This window comes from Haliotis cracherodii, unplaced genomic scaffold, assembly GCF_022045235.1.
Source record: "Haliotis cracherodii isolate W230 unplaced genomic scaffold, xgHalCrac1.p SCAF_3, whole genome shotgun sequence".
NCBI lineage: Eukaryota > Metazoa > Mollusca > Gastropoda > Lepetellida > Haliotidae > Haliotis > Haliotis cracherodii.
In genome coordinates this window covers 73,090,161-73,104,903 of record NW_027266286.1, presented here as the reverse complement: position 1 = coordinate 73,104,903, position 14,743 = coordinate 73,090,161, and the positions used below count along the sequence as shown (strand labels likewise).

Below are 14,743 nucleotides of genomic sequence, written 5' to 3'. Positions count from 1 at the left end.
GTAACACTCGGCTTACCTCAGTTCAAGTGGGTCATACATAGGAAGCGGAATCAGCCGAGCAAGCCCGATGTTTTTTCAGTTGACCGGACTACCGTCTAGACAATGTTCTTAGCGCATAGTTATCCGCGCATACTAACAGGGGTACCAGTTAACCTACTTCAGGTGCCCAAAATGTTACTGGTTGTTAGGAATGTACGATACAACAAGCCACAAGCTCCTCGCATCGACAGATCGCCTTTATGCCTTCTAAGTAAGAACATAGCGAAATCGTTAAGCGTTGTGAGAGAGTTTGGCCAAATAGTTTGATAGTTAGTTGCAACTGAGAGAACATTTTAACGTTCATGTGCCCTCCTCTTCAATATAATTGAATATACACCTACACCGGGAATATATAACAACGAGAAGACAAAGTATGTATGGCTTGATTGGCTTATGTGTCATTTTCAATGAGGGGAAGGGTATGAACCTACTTAATCAGTTGAGTTTTCGGTGTCCAAAAAAACGTCAACTTCAGACAGTCACAGTCTGGCAAACATTCAAAATCATTTAATCCAGTAATCGGGCGTCCAAACGTCTCACTTTCTCTAAACATGTCATTGTTTCTAGAATCTATGACTAGTAGCAATATTGTATTTATCGTGATCGACATGTATCGATTATTTATCTATTTTTTTTAAGAAACGGAAATCACACAAAAAATTTGAAATGTGGCAACCATGGCGACTAGATTTTTTTATAGTGTGATGTTCAGTTGTGATCATGGTGATAGGCCATAGACTGATATTGTTTGCAATGAGATTGTTCATTCAATGATTGCCCATCAACGATTAACTGCCACTATCTAACAGTTTTTTGTGTGATTGTGAATAATTCATCGAAACAAGAACAAGTATGTATAGAATGAAGTAAGGATTTATCTTCCTTTGCTAATGAAGCAAACAACGGGTCTTGGGCTATTCGCCTACATAGCTACTCTCAATATTTCAGATGAGTGCCAGTTTGTCTGACATCAGCGAGAACACCAAGATGGGGCGAGAGAGTGCGTTGCTCGGCAACTATGAAACCTCCCTGGTGTACTATCAGGGTGTCATCCAGCAGATACAGCGCCTGGTACAGACTATTAAGGATTCAGTGCGAAAAGAGAAATGGCAACAGGTATTGCAACAGCAAAGAGTAAACCGATAAAATATGTCTTCTGTCTGAACATATATATGGGATTTAGTTATTTCTATGTCAATGTTTATTTGAAATAGTCAAAACCAAATTTATGAATTTATGAGTAGTCAAGCTTAAAGTTTGTTTAACTTGTTTAGACTTGTGACCATTATTATGATTAAGTATATCGAGCTAACGCTCAAACTAAGCTGTAATTTTGAATGTGTATCTAATAGCAAAATTCCTATGAGGAGCATTTTGATTCATGAGTAAGAGAAATTCTGCACAATGCAGGGATTACCAGAAACAAAATCCTTCATTCTGTAAGCATAAAAACATAAGAAATAACAATACAGAGTGCATCCATGGGGACACCAAAAATTTGATAATTCAATAGTACAATACAAACTTGATTGCTTCACAATTTTTTAGTTAGTGCTGTCAATTATAGTTCCATTTCAGTTGCGGAATTCCATATCTATTTGTAACTGCAATGTAACAGGTATCCATCGGTCTCAGGTGTGTGCTTCAAACTTTAAAGCATGGCAAGACATCAAGATTTACAAAAGGTTTTCAACAGGGGAAGTTTGAGTGCATCTTCAAGTGAAATTTCAGCAAACAAACATGAGTAAAAGTAAAAATAAATGATATTACATAGTCAATATATAAATAAGATAAAAACACGGAAGGAAGCTGTATTATTGGAAATAACATTGTTGTCCTAATTGTTTTACATTTCTCTGGAACCCCAATTTTACACTGGAATAGTCAAGGATGTCACCATGGTAACAAAAGTATTGTCAGTTAAATTACTATTGGGGACATATTAAGTAAATATGTCCCCAATAGTTGCTCCAGTTATGATCTAGGTGATCTGTACGTGTTCATTGATGCTTTCGTGATAAGCTTCTGGTTTGGCTGCTGAAGACTTGGTTGTATTCTGTATGTGATATTGTTATGTTGTGGCTATCAGCCTGTTGTAACATGTTGTAATTGTCCATGCTGTGATGGTACTGAGCATGACCACTCACTCACTCACTCACTCACTCACTACCCCCCAACAGGTTCGTCAGGAGATCGCCCAGGAGTACGAACAAGTCAAAGACATCAGTAGTACATTGTCAAGTTTTAAGACTGAAAATTCCAACTTTAATGCAAATTATGGAGAATTTTCTCCCCATGATTATCCGAGACATGAAGAACCAACAAGAGATCCTGATGTGTGGCCGCCACCAACTCCAGTTGAACACAGGTTAGCATCAATTAGCTTTCGTTTATTTAAGGCAAAAACACCCCTTTAAAACTTGTGTTTCCAGTAACCAACCGACCCATCAGTTCACTTTCAACCCTGAAATTATCACATCTGTCACATGAATAGTCGACCTGTGACGATCTGGGGTAGAATAGGTCTTCAGCACCCCATGCTTGCCATAAGAGGCGACTAACAGGATTTGGTGGTCAGGCTCTCTGACTTGGTTGATGCATACAGACCACCATCATCTAGCATCTAACAAACAAACATGAATAGTCAATACAGTCATCAGTAGAATGTTAAGTCAAGAAAATTAAGAAATTGTTTTACCTACTGACCAATCTGTGTCATGGTTTTGTTTCCTGAATCAAATATTTTGAATGTTGATGCTTATTTTGGGACTTACCACTGACACTTTAAATTGTTTGTCATTAAGCATAATAAGTATTGCAGATTTATGTTTTCTGAACCTAAACAGTGTATTACGTAGAGTAAAGATAAGCAGTAAAGAATATTGATTCCATGGATGTTCTCATTGTGCAGACCAACGCCTCAAATAAGAGGTCGTGAAAAGGCTGCGCCGAGGAGAGCTGAGCCAAGTCGAGGTCGAGCTGCCCCATCCAGACCGAGTTCAGACCGGCGGAAAGGCCCTTCGTATGGAGGTGTTGACAAGGGGAAGGATCCAGTTAAAGACAAGGGAAGAGAGAAGAAAAACAAGGTAGGCAGAAAGTTCTGGGTTAACAAAACTGTACAAAAACTGTGGGGATAAAGGTCTGTCAAATTTGGAGATGCTTGTGTTTTTGAATTAATGATTTCCACTGATTGATGTGGATGAAAATCCAAGCCCTTGATTTGTTGATGCAAGTAATCTCGGCACCTGAGTACTTTGAGATCAGCTGAATGATATTGCAGTCTTCCTAGCTTGATCAGCTAATACCATGGATACCCATAGAGCAGCATCTGTCTACCTTGGGAAAGATGGACCAAAGTTTTCCCATGACCGTAATCAAAGACAGATCAGTGTGTTGAAAAGCCAGTCATTTAGTGAATGATGAGATAGGGCTGACCTCACACTGAAAGTGAAAACTGTTGTTGGGCTTCTTTTCTGAAGATAAACTCAAATATAAAATTACTTTAATTAATTCAATTTCTATCTCAACAATTCATTTGTCAGCTGTCATTAGTGGTAATTGAGGCTGTACAGAAACTTTCTCAGCAAATGCTCAGTGACAAACTCAAGCGAGGTTTTATGTTTATTTATTTATTTTTCAGCGCGATGAAGAATCTGAAAAGAAATTTGACTCAAGTGGATATGATAAGGATTTGGTGGAGCATCTTGAGAGAGATATTCTACAGAAAAATCCAAATGTCCATTGGTAATACATTTATTGTTCTTTGTAAAAATGGTTCATGGTTTTATGGATTCTGCAGTGTTTAATTGACCCAAAAAGAATTACAGGAATTTGGATATTTGTGATGTTACCATACTTTTTCAGACACAACATATTGCGATTTCCTTCTTCGCTTTCAACATATAACAAAGAACCCCAAATGTACCTCTTACACATCAAAGGCACCTGCCCTTGGTTACCAGTCAGATTTATCAGAACAACCTTTCATCTGACCAATCAAAGCATTGCATACCAGTCCGGGAAAGTGACAGTCGGAATGTGTTTTCTAACCATGCAACCTTGCAAAAGTTAACACAGGGTATTCCGAATGACAGTTATCAGCTGTATGACTCATAATCGTCTGTCTCTTGCTTCAAAGGGATAAACATTTGATTCGGAAGAGACTTTCCATAGCCAGTAGGAAGTACTGCCTTCCTCGGTCGTCTATTAGACATTCAGCAATTTTCTTTTGTTTAATTTTCAAATTTATAATAAATGTTTTTGAAATTGTAGTCTGAAATATAAGTCGCCCACTTTGAAACTAGTGCCGTAAAGCTTTAGAAAGCTTCTTTCTGATTGGCTGATGTTGAGTTCCTGCTAGTCCTTTCATTGCTCGATCAAGTCCTTGAAAGGTTCTAACATGTCCCCAGATGTTTGTTTAATAAGTTTGAGACCGCCTCTGTGGTCTAGTGGTAGAGCGTCCTCTCGAAGAGCGGAAAGTCCGGGGTTCGATCCCCGGACACGTCATTCAAAAAAATGTTAAATGATCATACTTGTTGTTACCCTGCCTGGTGTTCGACAGTTGGTGGCTAAAACAAGGACTGTTCAGCTCGGAGTCAGTATAAATAAATACTGTTCAGTCACACACACACACACACACACACACACACACACACACACACACACACACACACACACACACACACACACACACACACACACATCGCTATAAAAGTTCAATAATCTTGGTCGCTCAGTAAACCTTATTTCACCTCCCCTTGATGAGATTGAGTAAGTGGTTTGCCTGGTTCACAGTCAATGACAGGCCGTCATCATTCAACTGAATATTTGCTGATTAGGTTCAACAAAGAAACAATAGGCTCTGAGTGTGCAGTTATTACCAGTGATTTAGTGGTTGGCATTATTATACAAGGTTTCTGACTTCTGTTTACAGGGGCGACATCGCAGACTTGGTTGAGGCGAAGAAGTTGCTTGAAGAAGCAGTTGTTTTGCCTCTGATTGTGCCTGATTTCTTCAAGGGGATTCGGAGGCCATGGAAGGTATTAGTTAGAGATACACTCTGCATGTGGTGACAGTGTGGCACTTTAGTAGGTTGGACTGGGTGCTTTATACGTTTCTGCATGGAACTCTGTAGCACTTTGTTGTGGGACAATGGTTGTCATGGTATGCCAACCTCATGTTATAGTTAGTGGTGTAATGATCCCGTGTAGTCTGTCATACAGACCTTGAAAGTCAATAATGTTTGGCAAGTCTAGATTACTGTAGTATCAGTATCTGAAAATGAAGAAAGCCTCTGGGCTCCTTTTTGTTATTTTTTATAACTATAATTTAACAATTGCCACTAAGGTATTGTGATACTTAAGTTTTTCTAAGGTGGAGGGAGCAGATACCCTTTTGCCTGCCAGAAACCCTGAATCCCTGTTTGCCCCAATTGTCAGCACCATACATGTGCTTGTGGGTTTCACCAAAGTCTTCAGGACCTTGTGGAAATGCATTATGGTGAAGTCAATTTTGTTGTAATTTGTTCCAAGTGAAACCTTATTTTGCCATAACCACATGTAACAATGTATCGAGTATAGTGAAGTAGGCCCTCAGTGTTTTGTGTGGTGGTGTTTCCCTTGGTGTTGTGGTCATGTGACCAGCCTCTCATCCAATGGAAAAGCTGTATTTTGTGTAACTCTCACATTAACAATATGATAATGCCATTAACCCTGGTCTGCCGGTAACATATCCTACTGCAGCATTAGACAATATTTTCTCACTATTTCAACTAAATTGTTGCCCATCAACTCTTATCTGCAGGGTGTATTAATGGTGGGCCCTCCAGGCACAGGGAAGACGATGTTAGCAAAGGCAGTCGCGACTGAGTGTGGCACTACTTTCTTTAATGTATCCACCTCCAGCCTCACGTCAAAGTACCGAGGTGAATCAGAGAAGCTAGTCAGGCTGCTGTTTGAGATGGTAAGAAGACTATTGTAACTCATTGTGCATGCCTTTTTCTTTTCTCCTTGCTGCCAGGGCGTTCTGATGGTTGGCCCGCCTGGTACTGGGAAAACTATGCTAGCTAAAGCAGTGGCCAGTGAATGTGGGACTACATTCTTTAATGTTTCATCATCAAGTCTTACCTCCAAGTATCATGGAGAGTCTGAAAAGTTAGTGCGACTACTTTTCGAAATGGTAGGTATTATGATTGTGTGATTGCACTGAGTTATCTCCCCTGGTCAGATGCCTGCATGCTGAGTGTTTGAGTGCAGTGTTCACCAGAGGTCAAAAGGACTTGTGGTCTCCTAATTTGCCCAAAACACTTTGTCCTCAAGGGTAAATATTTCGATTATTAGCCGATTGTGTTTCCGTATCTTTGGCTAGCGTCAAACTATTTTCATTCCTAATATATGATAATAATGATATGGAGACACACAAGGGTGATACTCTCTTTACTATATAATGTCAATCTTGAAAAAATCGGCATATTTTCAGTCAATGAAATAACTGTGGTAACTTAAGAAACGCCCATTTGTCATGTAGTGCCAAATGATATTTGTCTATGTTTGTCTATTGAAACACCCAAATCAGGAAACCCCTATCCAAACGTATTGGGAACGTCAGTCAATAATTTATCGATCAGATAATGCATTAAACTCTCCTATCCAGAGTTTGGCACTCAATGATAAACAGTGTACTAAATCGCAGTTCCTAAAGTTACTTCATCGACTAATTAGTCAGATCACAATTCACCTGGTGATAATCACCGATATTACCATTCAACTGGTGATAAGCACTGATGTCACCATTCAACTGGTGATAATCACTGACATCACCACTGTTGTTTCAAAAACTGCATGATGCATAACCCCTGGGCATGTCAGTATCATATGACCTGTTGCCTTGAACAGACGCTGCTCTGTCAAGTAGCTTTACATTTACATGTAATAAGAAGTTCAGGATTACAGGCCCCACAAAACGGCCTTGAATTTGTCAGTTCAGCTTTGAAAAGGCAGTACAATTTCAAAATTTGCCTTGAAAGGGCCTTGAATTTTGCAACCATGGTTAACTTTGTTTGAAGTGAATAATTTGTGAATATGTTCCAATTAGTTTTGTCTCTTATGATGTATGATGTGTCTGCAACTCAAATGATATATAATATCGAAACTGGAGTAAGGACTTGAATATTTTTATTTTGTATTTTATTTGCCTTGACACAGCCTTGAATTTTGCAGTTGAGTATGGACTGTTTATGGTATGAAATGGTACAGGAACAGAAACAAAAGAAATCTTATGTTTACACTGCTGTATGGCCCATGACCATTTTCTCAGCAACAGTTCCCCTGATCAGTTGCTAACACCCAAAACTTAGTAAAGTATTGAACACATGAAATAATAAATTCATGTTGTACCATATTATACCTGTGAAGATCCGGGTTAGAATAGGTCTTCAGCAACCTATGCTTGTAGTAAACGGCGCCATCATATAGCTGGAATATTGCTGAGTGAGGTGTTAAACAAAAAATAAACATGTAACGAATGTTACTTGGGATAACACTTCCTTAGTAAAGTACCTCCTCATACCTTTTTGGGTTGAGTCCCATCCGTGATTCAGACCCACACTGCCAGAGTGAGGCACTTAATCACCAGCACACAAAGTAAACGATCTGACCTACTCAGCTACCGAGGCTTCCGCAAAAGATAAAAGTCTATCAACTGGTGTTGTGCTGGCGATTAGGTGCCTCACTCTGGCAGTGTGGATTTGAGTCACGGATGGAACTCAACCCACAAAGTACGAGAATCTGTACTTTACTAAGAAAGTGTTATCCCAAATATAACATTTGTTACATTTGACCACTTACTAAATGGCTTTGTGTGTTCATAACAAATGGGTTTTTTTAAACCATGTGTTGATCTTCCACTGGTTGATGAATATTGTTTGCATCATTGGAAGTATTTCCAACTGCACAATGCAAACAGTGTATCATCTAGGTTATCTCAGTACCAGGCAGGTTATATCAGTGTACAAGCTAGGTTATCTCAGTGTACCAGGCAGGTAATCTTAGTGTACCAGCTAGGTTATCTCAGTGTACAAGGCAGGTTATCTCAGTGTACCAGGCAGGTTATCTCAGTTTACCAGCTAAGTTATCTCAGTGTACCAGGCAGGTTATCTCAGTTTACCAGCTAAGTTATCTCAGTGTACCAGGCAGGTTATCCGTTTATTCTCTACTGTCACAGGCTCGGTTCTATGCTCCAAGTACCATCTTCATTGATGAAATTGATTCAATCTGCTCCAAACGAGGCTCTGACTCTGAGCATGAAGCTAGTCGGAGAGTCAAGTCAGAACTGTTGGTGCAGATGGATGGTGAGTAAAGTCATAATGGGTGGTGAGACAGGTTACAATTGATATTCTGACAGATGAGAATGGATGGTGAGACAGGTGAGAATGGATTCATTGGATTGTGAAACAGTTGAAAATGGATGGGTAGACAGGTGAGAATGAATGGTGAAAACTGAAAAAAGAGTGTGAGACAGGTGAGAACATATGTGAGACAGGTGATAATGGATTGTGCGAAGGTGAGAATGGATTGTGAGATGGGTGAGAATGGATTGTGAGAGGGTGGGAATGGATTGTGAGAGGGTGAGAATGGATTGTGAGAGGGTGGGAATGGATTGTGAGATTGGTGAGAATGGATTGTGAGACAGGTCAGGTTAAAAGGCGAAAATAGTTTGTAATCCTGGTTATTATACCCTCGACAAAATGTCAAACGACCATCCGAAAACTTTGTCCGCACGATTTCTCTTAAACTATTCAGTGGATTCATCTCAAACTCAGTACATATAATCTGTGTCATATGGAGGGGTGCAGTCAAAAGAAAAAAATTGTTTTTATTAATTTTCCATTTTTTTATGAATTTTTCAAACCCTAACCTTATCCTAGCTATCTAATTTGTAACTACTGACACACTAGGCGGGTCGGGGGTATTAGTGAGCCACGCTCACTTTTGCACTTGTTTATCATACTGTGTAGTTTGATAGTTGGAATTGAATTTGGTGATTAAATGTTTAGTGAAAACAAACTTCAGTTTGTGAGTGTACAACTTGTCATGAAGGACATGTGCCAAAGTTGTGTCACTTGCTAGTGCCAGATTCAATTTGCTCTGCTTATCATTGAAACAATGCCAATGCAAGGTTTACTTTGAACTCGTCAGCACCATACCTATGTATGGGGGTTGTCAGCTCCATACTTGTGCGTGTGGGTTTCGCCATACCTCTGTATTCTCACACATAAAACTGACACATTGTGATATAACTGAGGTACTCCCCAGCCCCACTCACTTGCTCACTGAATTGTACTTTCTCAGGTGTTGGTGGTGTTTGTGGTGAGGATCCCTCCAAGACGGTGATGGTACTAGCCGCAACCAACTTCCCCTGGGACCTGGACGAAGCATTGAGGAGGAGGCTGGAGAAGAGGATATACATTCCACTTCCTACAGGTCAGTCCACCATTTCCTCACAGTATCACATGCTCTGCAACTTTAATACCATGGGCGTGAAGAACCAGGTTGGAATAGGTCTTCAGCAACCCATGTTTGCCGTAAATGGCGACTATGCTTGTCATAAGAGGCGACTAACAGGATCGGGTAGTCAGGCTTGCTGACTTGGATGATGCATGTCATCGTGTCCCAATTGCGTAGATCGATGCTCATAGTGTCAATCACTGGATTGTCTGGTCCAGGCTCGATTATTTACAGATCGCCGTCATGTTGCTGGAATATTGGTGAGTACGGCATTAAACAACAAACAAACAAAACCATGGGCATGTGTCTTCCAGAACCTATCAGTGTAGAATATTAGTGACAGTTTCAGGATATCAGTATTCTGTATCCACAGGTAACTTCACATTAGGCACTAAACAGTAGGCACGACTGATTTGTCAGTGATTATTGCAGACTCTTATTGTCCAGTGATTCTGTGTCATTGATGTACTGATGTGAATGTTGGGTGATGTTTGCAGCTGAAGGTCGTGTCGAGCTGTTGAAGATTAACCTGAGGGAGGTAGAGGTGGCTGAGGATGCTAATTTGCCCGGCGTAGCTGCAAAACTGGACGGCTACTCTGGTGCTGACATTACGAATGTGTGCAGGTAATTAAATTCACTGTATGGAATACAAGGCAACTGGCGTGTTGTTAGAGCCAGATAGAATGGGGTTGGTGGCCACTGGCTTGTGAGAGCCAGATAGAATGGGGGTTGGTGGCCGCTGGCTTGTGAGAGCCAGATAGAATGGGGTTGTTGGCCGCTGGCGTGTTGTTAGAGCCAGATAGAATGGGGTTGGTGGCCGCTGGCTTGTTGTTAGAGCCAGATAGAATGGGGGTTGGTGGCCGCTGGCTTGTTGTTAAAACCAGATAGAATGGGGTTGGTGGCGGCTGGCTTGTTGTGAGAGCCAGATAGAATGGGGTTGGTGGCCGCTGGCTTGTTGTTAGAGCCAGATAGAATGGGGATTGGTGGCGGCTGGCTTGTTAAAGCAAGATAGAATGGGGTAGGTGGCCACTGGCTTGTTGTGAGAGCCAAATAGAATGGGGGTTGGTGGCCACTGGCTTGTTGTGAGAGCCAGATAGAATGGGGGTTGGTGGCCGCTGGCTTGTTGTGAGAGCCAGATAGAATTGGGTTGGTGGCCGCTGGCTTGTTGTGAGAGCCAGATAGAATGGGGTTGGTGGCCGCTGGCTTGTTGTTAGAGCCAGATAGAATGGGGTTGGTGACCGCTGGCTTGTTGTTAGAGCCAGAGAGAATAGGGGTAGTGGCTGTTGTTAGAGCCAGAGAGAATAGGGGTAGTGGCTGTTGTTAGAGCCATGTTTGTGATGGTTTAATTGCTATGTCAGTAAGATTGTCCCAAGGTGAGTTTGTGAATATCAGTCTCCATGTTAGCCACAGATACGTCTCTTCATCGATCTTACGCTGTACAGTCAGTGTTCAAAATTAACCAAAGTCCACTAGTCTGAGAATAGTGAAAGTCAGGAGAGACTAGTGGCATTTCCTTCAGGACTACAACATTTACCATCAGGTAGTTGGTATCTCTGCACCTCATCTTTCTTGTGGATTGGTGAAAACATTCATTGCTAACCTTGACAATGCAAAACAATATACGTTTTGATAATTATTACTTGATTTTGTCAATTTAGAGATGCTGCGATGATGTCATTCCGAAGAAGAATTGATGGACTGCGACCAGAACAGATTCGAAACATTCCGAAAGATGAGCTGATCCAGCCGACTACAATGGAAGACTTCGAGAACGCAATTCTGAGAGTCAACAAGAGTGTTTCTAAAGAAGACCTGGAGCGATACGAAAAGTGGATGAAAGAATTTGGATCTGTGTAAAATAGAAGTCTTCAGTGGTTGACTGTCTTAAGGCTGTATCAACAACAACCACTGTTTACTTGTATACTCACCATCAAAAGAAACGCAAACTGTAGGAACTTGTGGAGAAGTATGTGAGTTAAGAAGAGATGTTTCCAACGTGTACCAATTATTGACAGAAATAACAGTCAGTCAAATGTTACCAGAGAGTGTCGGTATTCTTATCACAATATGCTGCTTGTGATTTCCAGACTTTACAAGCTCATGCTGCACGAGACAAATGATGCATATTGGACGCATGGATGTATGACGTCATATGTGCTGTGTTTATGAGCATCAGTTCACACAACAGACAGTTTGTTTGTGCATCGAAACAATCTAATAAGTCTTGAATATGAGTAATTTTTCATATATTAACCAACATGTCTGGTATTGGTGTTTCTTTTGGTAGTGAGTATAGGTACCATGTAAAATAATATGGAAACAGATATATGTGTTATTTTTGTGTTAATGGTAAAAGTGTCTGCTGGCACACTGAAGATTGATGTTTGACTTCACATACTGTACAGTTTTTGAAGCAGACACTAGTGTACCTCTATAGAAGTGCATTAAGACACAAGTGTCAAATGTACATTCCCAGTCAAGATCTGTCACACAGGAGTTTTGGTCATGACACATTCTTGTGATCTGCCATGTTTGTAATCTTGCAATGCTCAAAGGTTTGTGTCTGTTTATTGATACCTACATATAATATGGTATCTTCGTATCATTCATCATTCACACAAAATGGGTTTTACTTTGAAAAGTCAAGCAACATCCATTCTTTCTTTAAGAAATGATATTCATTAAGGAGACAATTGATGATGGAGATGTTTGAATTCATTGGCATGAAGCAAGAGCATGCTTTCAGTCGGTTGTATAGTTTGTTCCATAGTTTCTGGTTATGGATTTGGTTCAGGGTGAACATGGTGTAAAACCCTATCCACAATTATTCAGTTTATTATGATAATAGGAATCCATTTGATTGTGATACATACCGGGGACCAGTTTCCAATCAAACCTTGATTCCTGTGACATGATACACTCATGAGGGAGACAAATTCTTTTCTCATTGAAAAGAGATGGAGATGGTTACATCTTTTCAAAAACACAACTTCTTTTATGAATGGGTCCAGAGTATTCATCATAATAACATGGAGTGTTTGTTTGTTGTTTAATGCCTCACTCACCAATATTCCAGGTATATGATGGTGTTCTGTAAACAATCGAGTCTGGAACAGACAATCCAGTGATTGATAAAATTAGCACATCAATCAAGTCAGCACACCTGAACACCCGATACCATTAGAATGCTTCTTACAGCAAGCATGGGTTGCTGAAGACTTAATTCTAACCCGGATCTATATGTATAGGCTGTGTGATTGAGCTTGACAAGTCTGATCACACAGGTCACATTTCAGGTATTTCTAGCAGAAGTACAGTGCTTCAAAGAAAGCATGTTGCTATATGTCTTAGCCCCTAAGCCATGGTGAGCATATGGCCCTTGGTCTGTCGGCACCTGTGCTTGCCGGTTTCATCAAAGCTGTAAATGTCTACCACGTGTGTACTTACACATGTAGCTGACACACTTTGCTACTTCTGAAATATTGATCAAAGCAGCCTTAAACCCAATTACTCACCATAGGAATGCCTTATCTGTTTATGCACAAAATTACGCCAATATATATTTGAAGACGAAGAAATGGCAGTTGTGAAATTACTCTTTTGTGAGAATGCTTGATGTAAATATTGTTAAATCTTTCTGGATACTTTCAGCAGATATGGCATTAAAACCTTGTCTTGATGACAAAACAAGACATGTTTATATGAAATATATTATATTTGTATATTGGCTAGTTTCTTTATGAATCCTCACAAATATTATGGTCATTGACTGATAATACTGCTGTATCTGATAAAATAAACACTGTCACAGAACCTAGAATTCTCATGTTGTACTGTTGCCGTTTGAGGGAGATTATAAAGTTTTTCAGCTACAGCTACAGAACCAGATATTTGTTTTATTTAAAACTATGAGCCTAGTTTACGAAGGAGGTTAAGTGAGGGAGTGCCAAGTACCCGGAGGATGGGTTTACGAAGGAGGTTTAGTGAGGGAGTGCCAAGTACCCGGAGGATGGGTTTACGAAGGAGGTTTAGTGAGGGAGTGCCAAGTACCTGGAGGATGGGTTTACGGGGGAGGTTTAGTGAGGGAGTGCCGAGTACCCAGAGGATGGGTTTACGGGGGAGGTTTAGTGAGGGAGTGCCAAGTACCTGGAGGATGGGTTTACGGGGGAGGTTTAGTGAGGGAGTGCCAAGTACCCGGAGGATGGGTTTACGGGGGAGGTTTAGTGAGGGAGTGCCGAGTACCTGGAGAATGGGTTTACGGGGGAGGTTTAGTGAGGGAGTGCCAAGTACCCGGAGGATGGGTTTACGGGGGAGGTTTAGTGAGGGAGTGCCAAGTACCTGGAGGATGGGTTTACGAAGGAGGTTAAGTGAGGGAGTGCCGAGTACCCAGAGGATGGGTTTACGAAGGAGGTTTAGTGAGGGAGTGCCAAGTACCCAGAGGATGGGTTTACGATGGAGGTTAAGTGAGGGAGTGCCGAGTACCTGGAGAATGGGTTTACGAAGGAGGTTTAGTGAGGGAGTGCCAAGTACCCAGAGGATGGGTTTACGAAGGAGGTTAAGTGAGGGAGTGCCGAGTACCCGGAGGATGGGTTTACGAGGGAGGTTAAGTGAGGGAGTGCCGAGTACCTGGAGAGTGGGTTTACGAAGGAGGTTAAGTGAGGGAGTGCCATGTACCCGGAGGATGGGTTTACGGGGGAGGTTAAGTGAGGGAGTGCCGAGTACCTGGAGGATTGGTTTATGAGGGAGGTTAAGTGAGGGAGTGCCAAGTACCCGGAGGATGGGTTTACGGGGGAGGTTAAGTGAGGGAGTGCCAAGTACCTGGAGGATTGGTTTACGAGGGAGGTTAAGTGAGGGAGTGCCGAGTACCTGGAGGATGGGTTTACGGGGGAGGTTAAGTGAGGGAGATCCGAGTACCTGGAGAATGGGTTTACGAAGGAGGTTAAGTGAGGGAGTGCCAAGTACCCGGAGGATGGGTTTACGGGGGAGGTTAAGTGAGGGAGTGCCGAGTACCTGGAGGATTGGTTTACGAGGGAGGTTAAGTGAGGGAGTGCCGAGTACCTGGAGGATTGGTTTACGAGGGAGGTTAAGTGAGGGAGGTTAAGTGAGGGAGTGCCGAGTACCTGGAGGATTGGTTTACGAGGGAGGTTAAGTGAGGGAGTGCCGAGTACCCGGAGGATGGGTTTACGGGGGAGGTTAAGTGA

General features: G+C 41.5%; 1 protein-coding gene and 1 long non-coding RNA gene across 3 annotated transcripts; both read left to right on the top strand.

Annotated features, from left to right (window-relative positions):
• Positions 1 to 257: 257 nt before the first annotated feature.
• On the top strand, positions 258 to 13,344 carry LOC139474748 (katanin p60 ATPase-containing subunit A1-like). Of its 2 annotated transcripts, none has more exons than XM_071257865.1 (11): positions 258 to 410; positions 988 to 1,155; positions 2,220 to 2,407; positions 2,951 to 3,125; positions 3,680 to 3,783; positions 4,973 to 5,078; positions 6,058 to 6,216; positions 8,260 to 8,386; positions 9,387 to 9,518; positions 10,040 to 10,166; positions 11,201 to 13,344. In XM_071257865.1, exons 2-11 carry the CDS (start codon positions 988 to 990, stop codon positions 11,397 to 11,399), a joined length of 1,485 nt encoding a protein of 494 aa, XP_071113966.1. In that variant the 5' UTR covers positions 258 to 410; the 3' UTR covers positions 11,400 to 13,344. The 2 variants fall into 2 exon arrangements, with proteins under 2 accessions (XP_071113966.1, XP_071113965.1); XM_071257864.1 differs by lacking the exon at positions 6,058 to 6,216 and adding an exon at positions 5,842 to 6,000.
• LOC139473856 (uncharacterized) lies at positions 7,853 to 8,150 on the top strand. The gene is made up of 3 exons (XR_011653970.1): positions 7,853 to 8,013; positions 8,056 to 8,077; positions 8,122 to 8,150. It is a non-coding gene; the product is annotated as an uncharacterized lncRNA (long non-coding RNA).
• Positions 13,345 to 14,743: the final 1,399 nt, after the last annotated feature.

Bases quoted from the DNA above. Each gene is read 5' to 3' on its own strand.
- LOC139474748 (XM_071257865.1), top strand. From the start codon at position 988: ATGAGTGCCAGTTTGTCTGACATCAGCGAGAACACCAAGATGGGGCGA. The intron at 3,126-3,679 runs GTAGGCAGAAAG...TTTATTTTTCAG, and splicing joins GAAGAGAGAAGAAAAACAAG to CGCGATGAAGAATCTGAAAA. The intron at 6,217-8,259 runs GTAGGTATTATG...CTACTGTCACAG, and splicing joins TGCGACTACTTTTCGAAATG to GCTCGGTTCTATGCTCCAAG.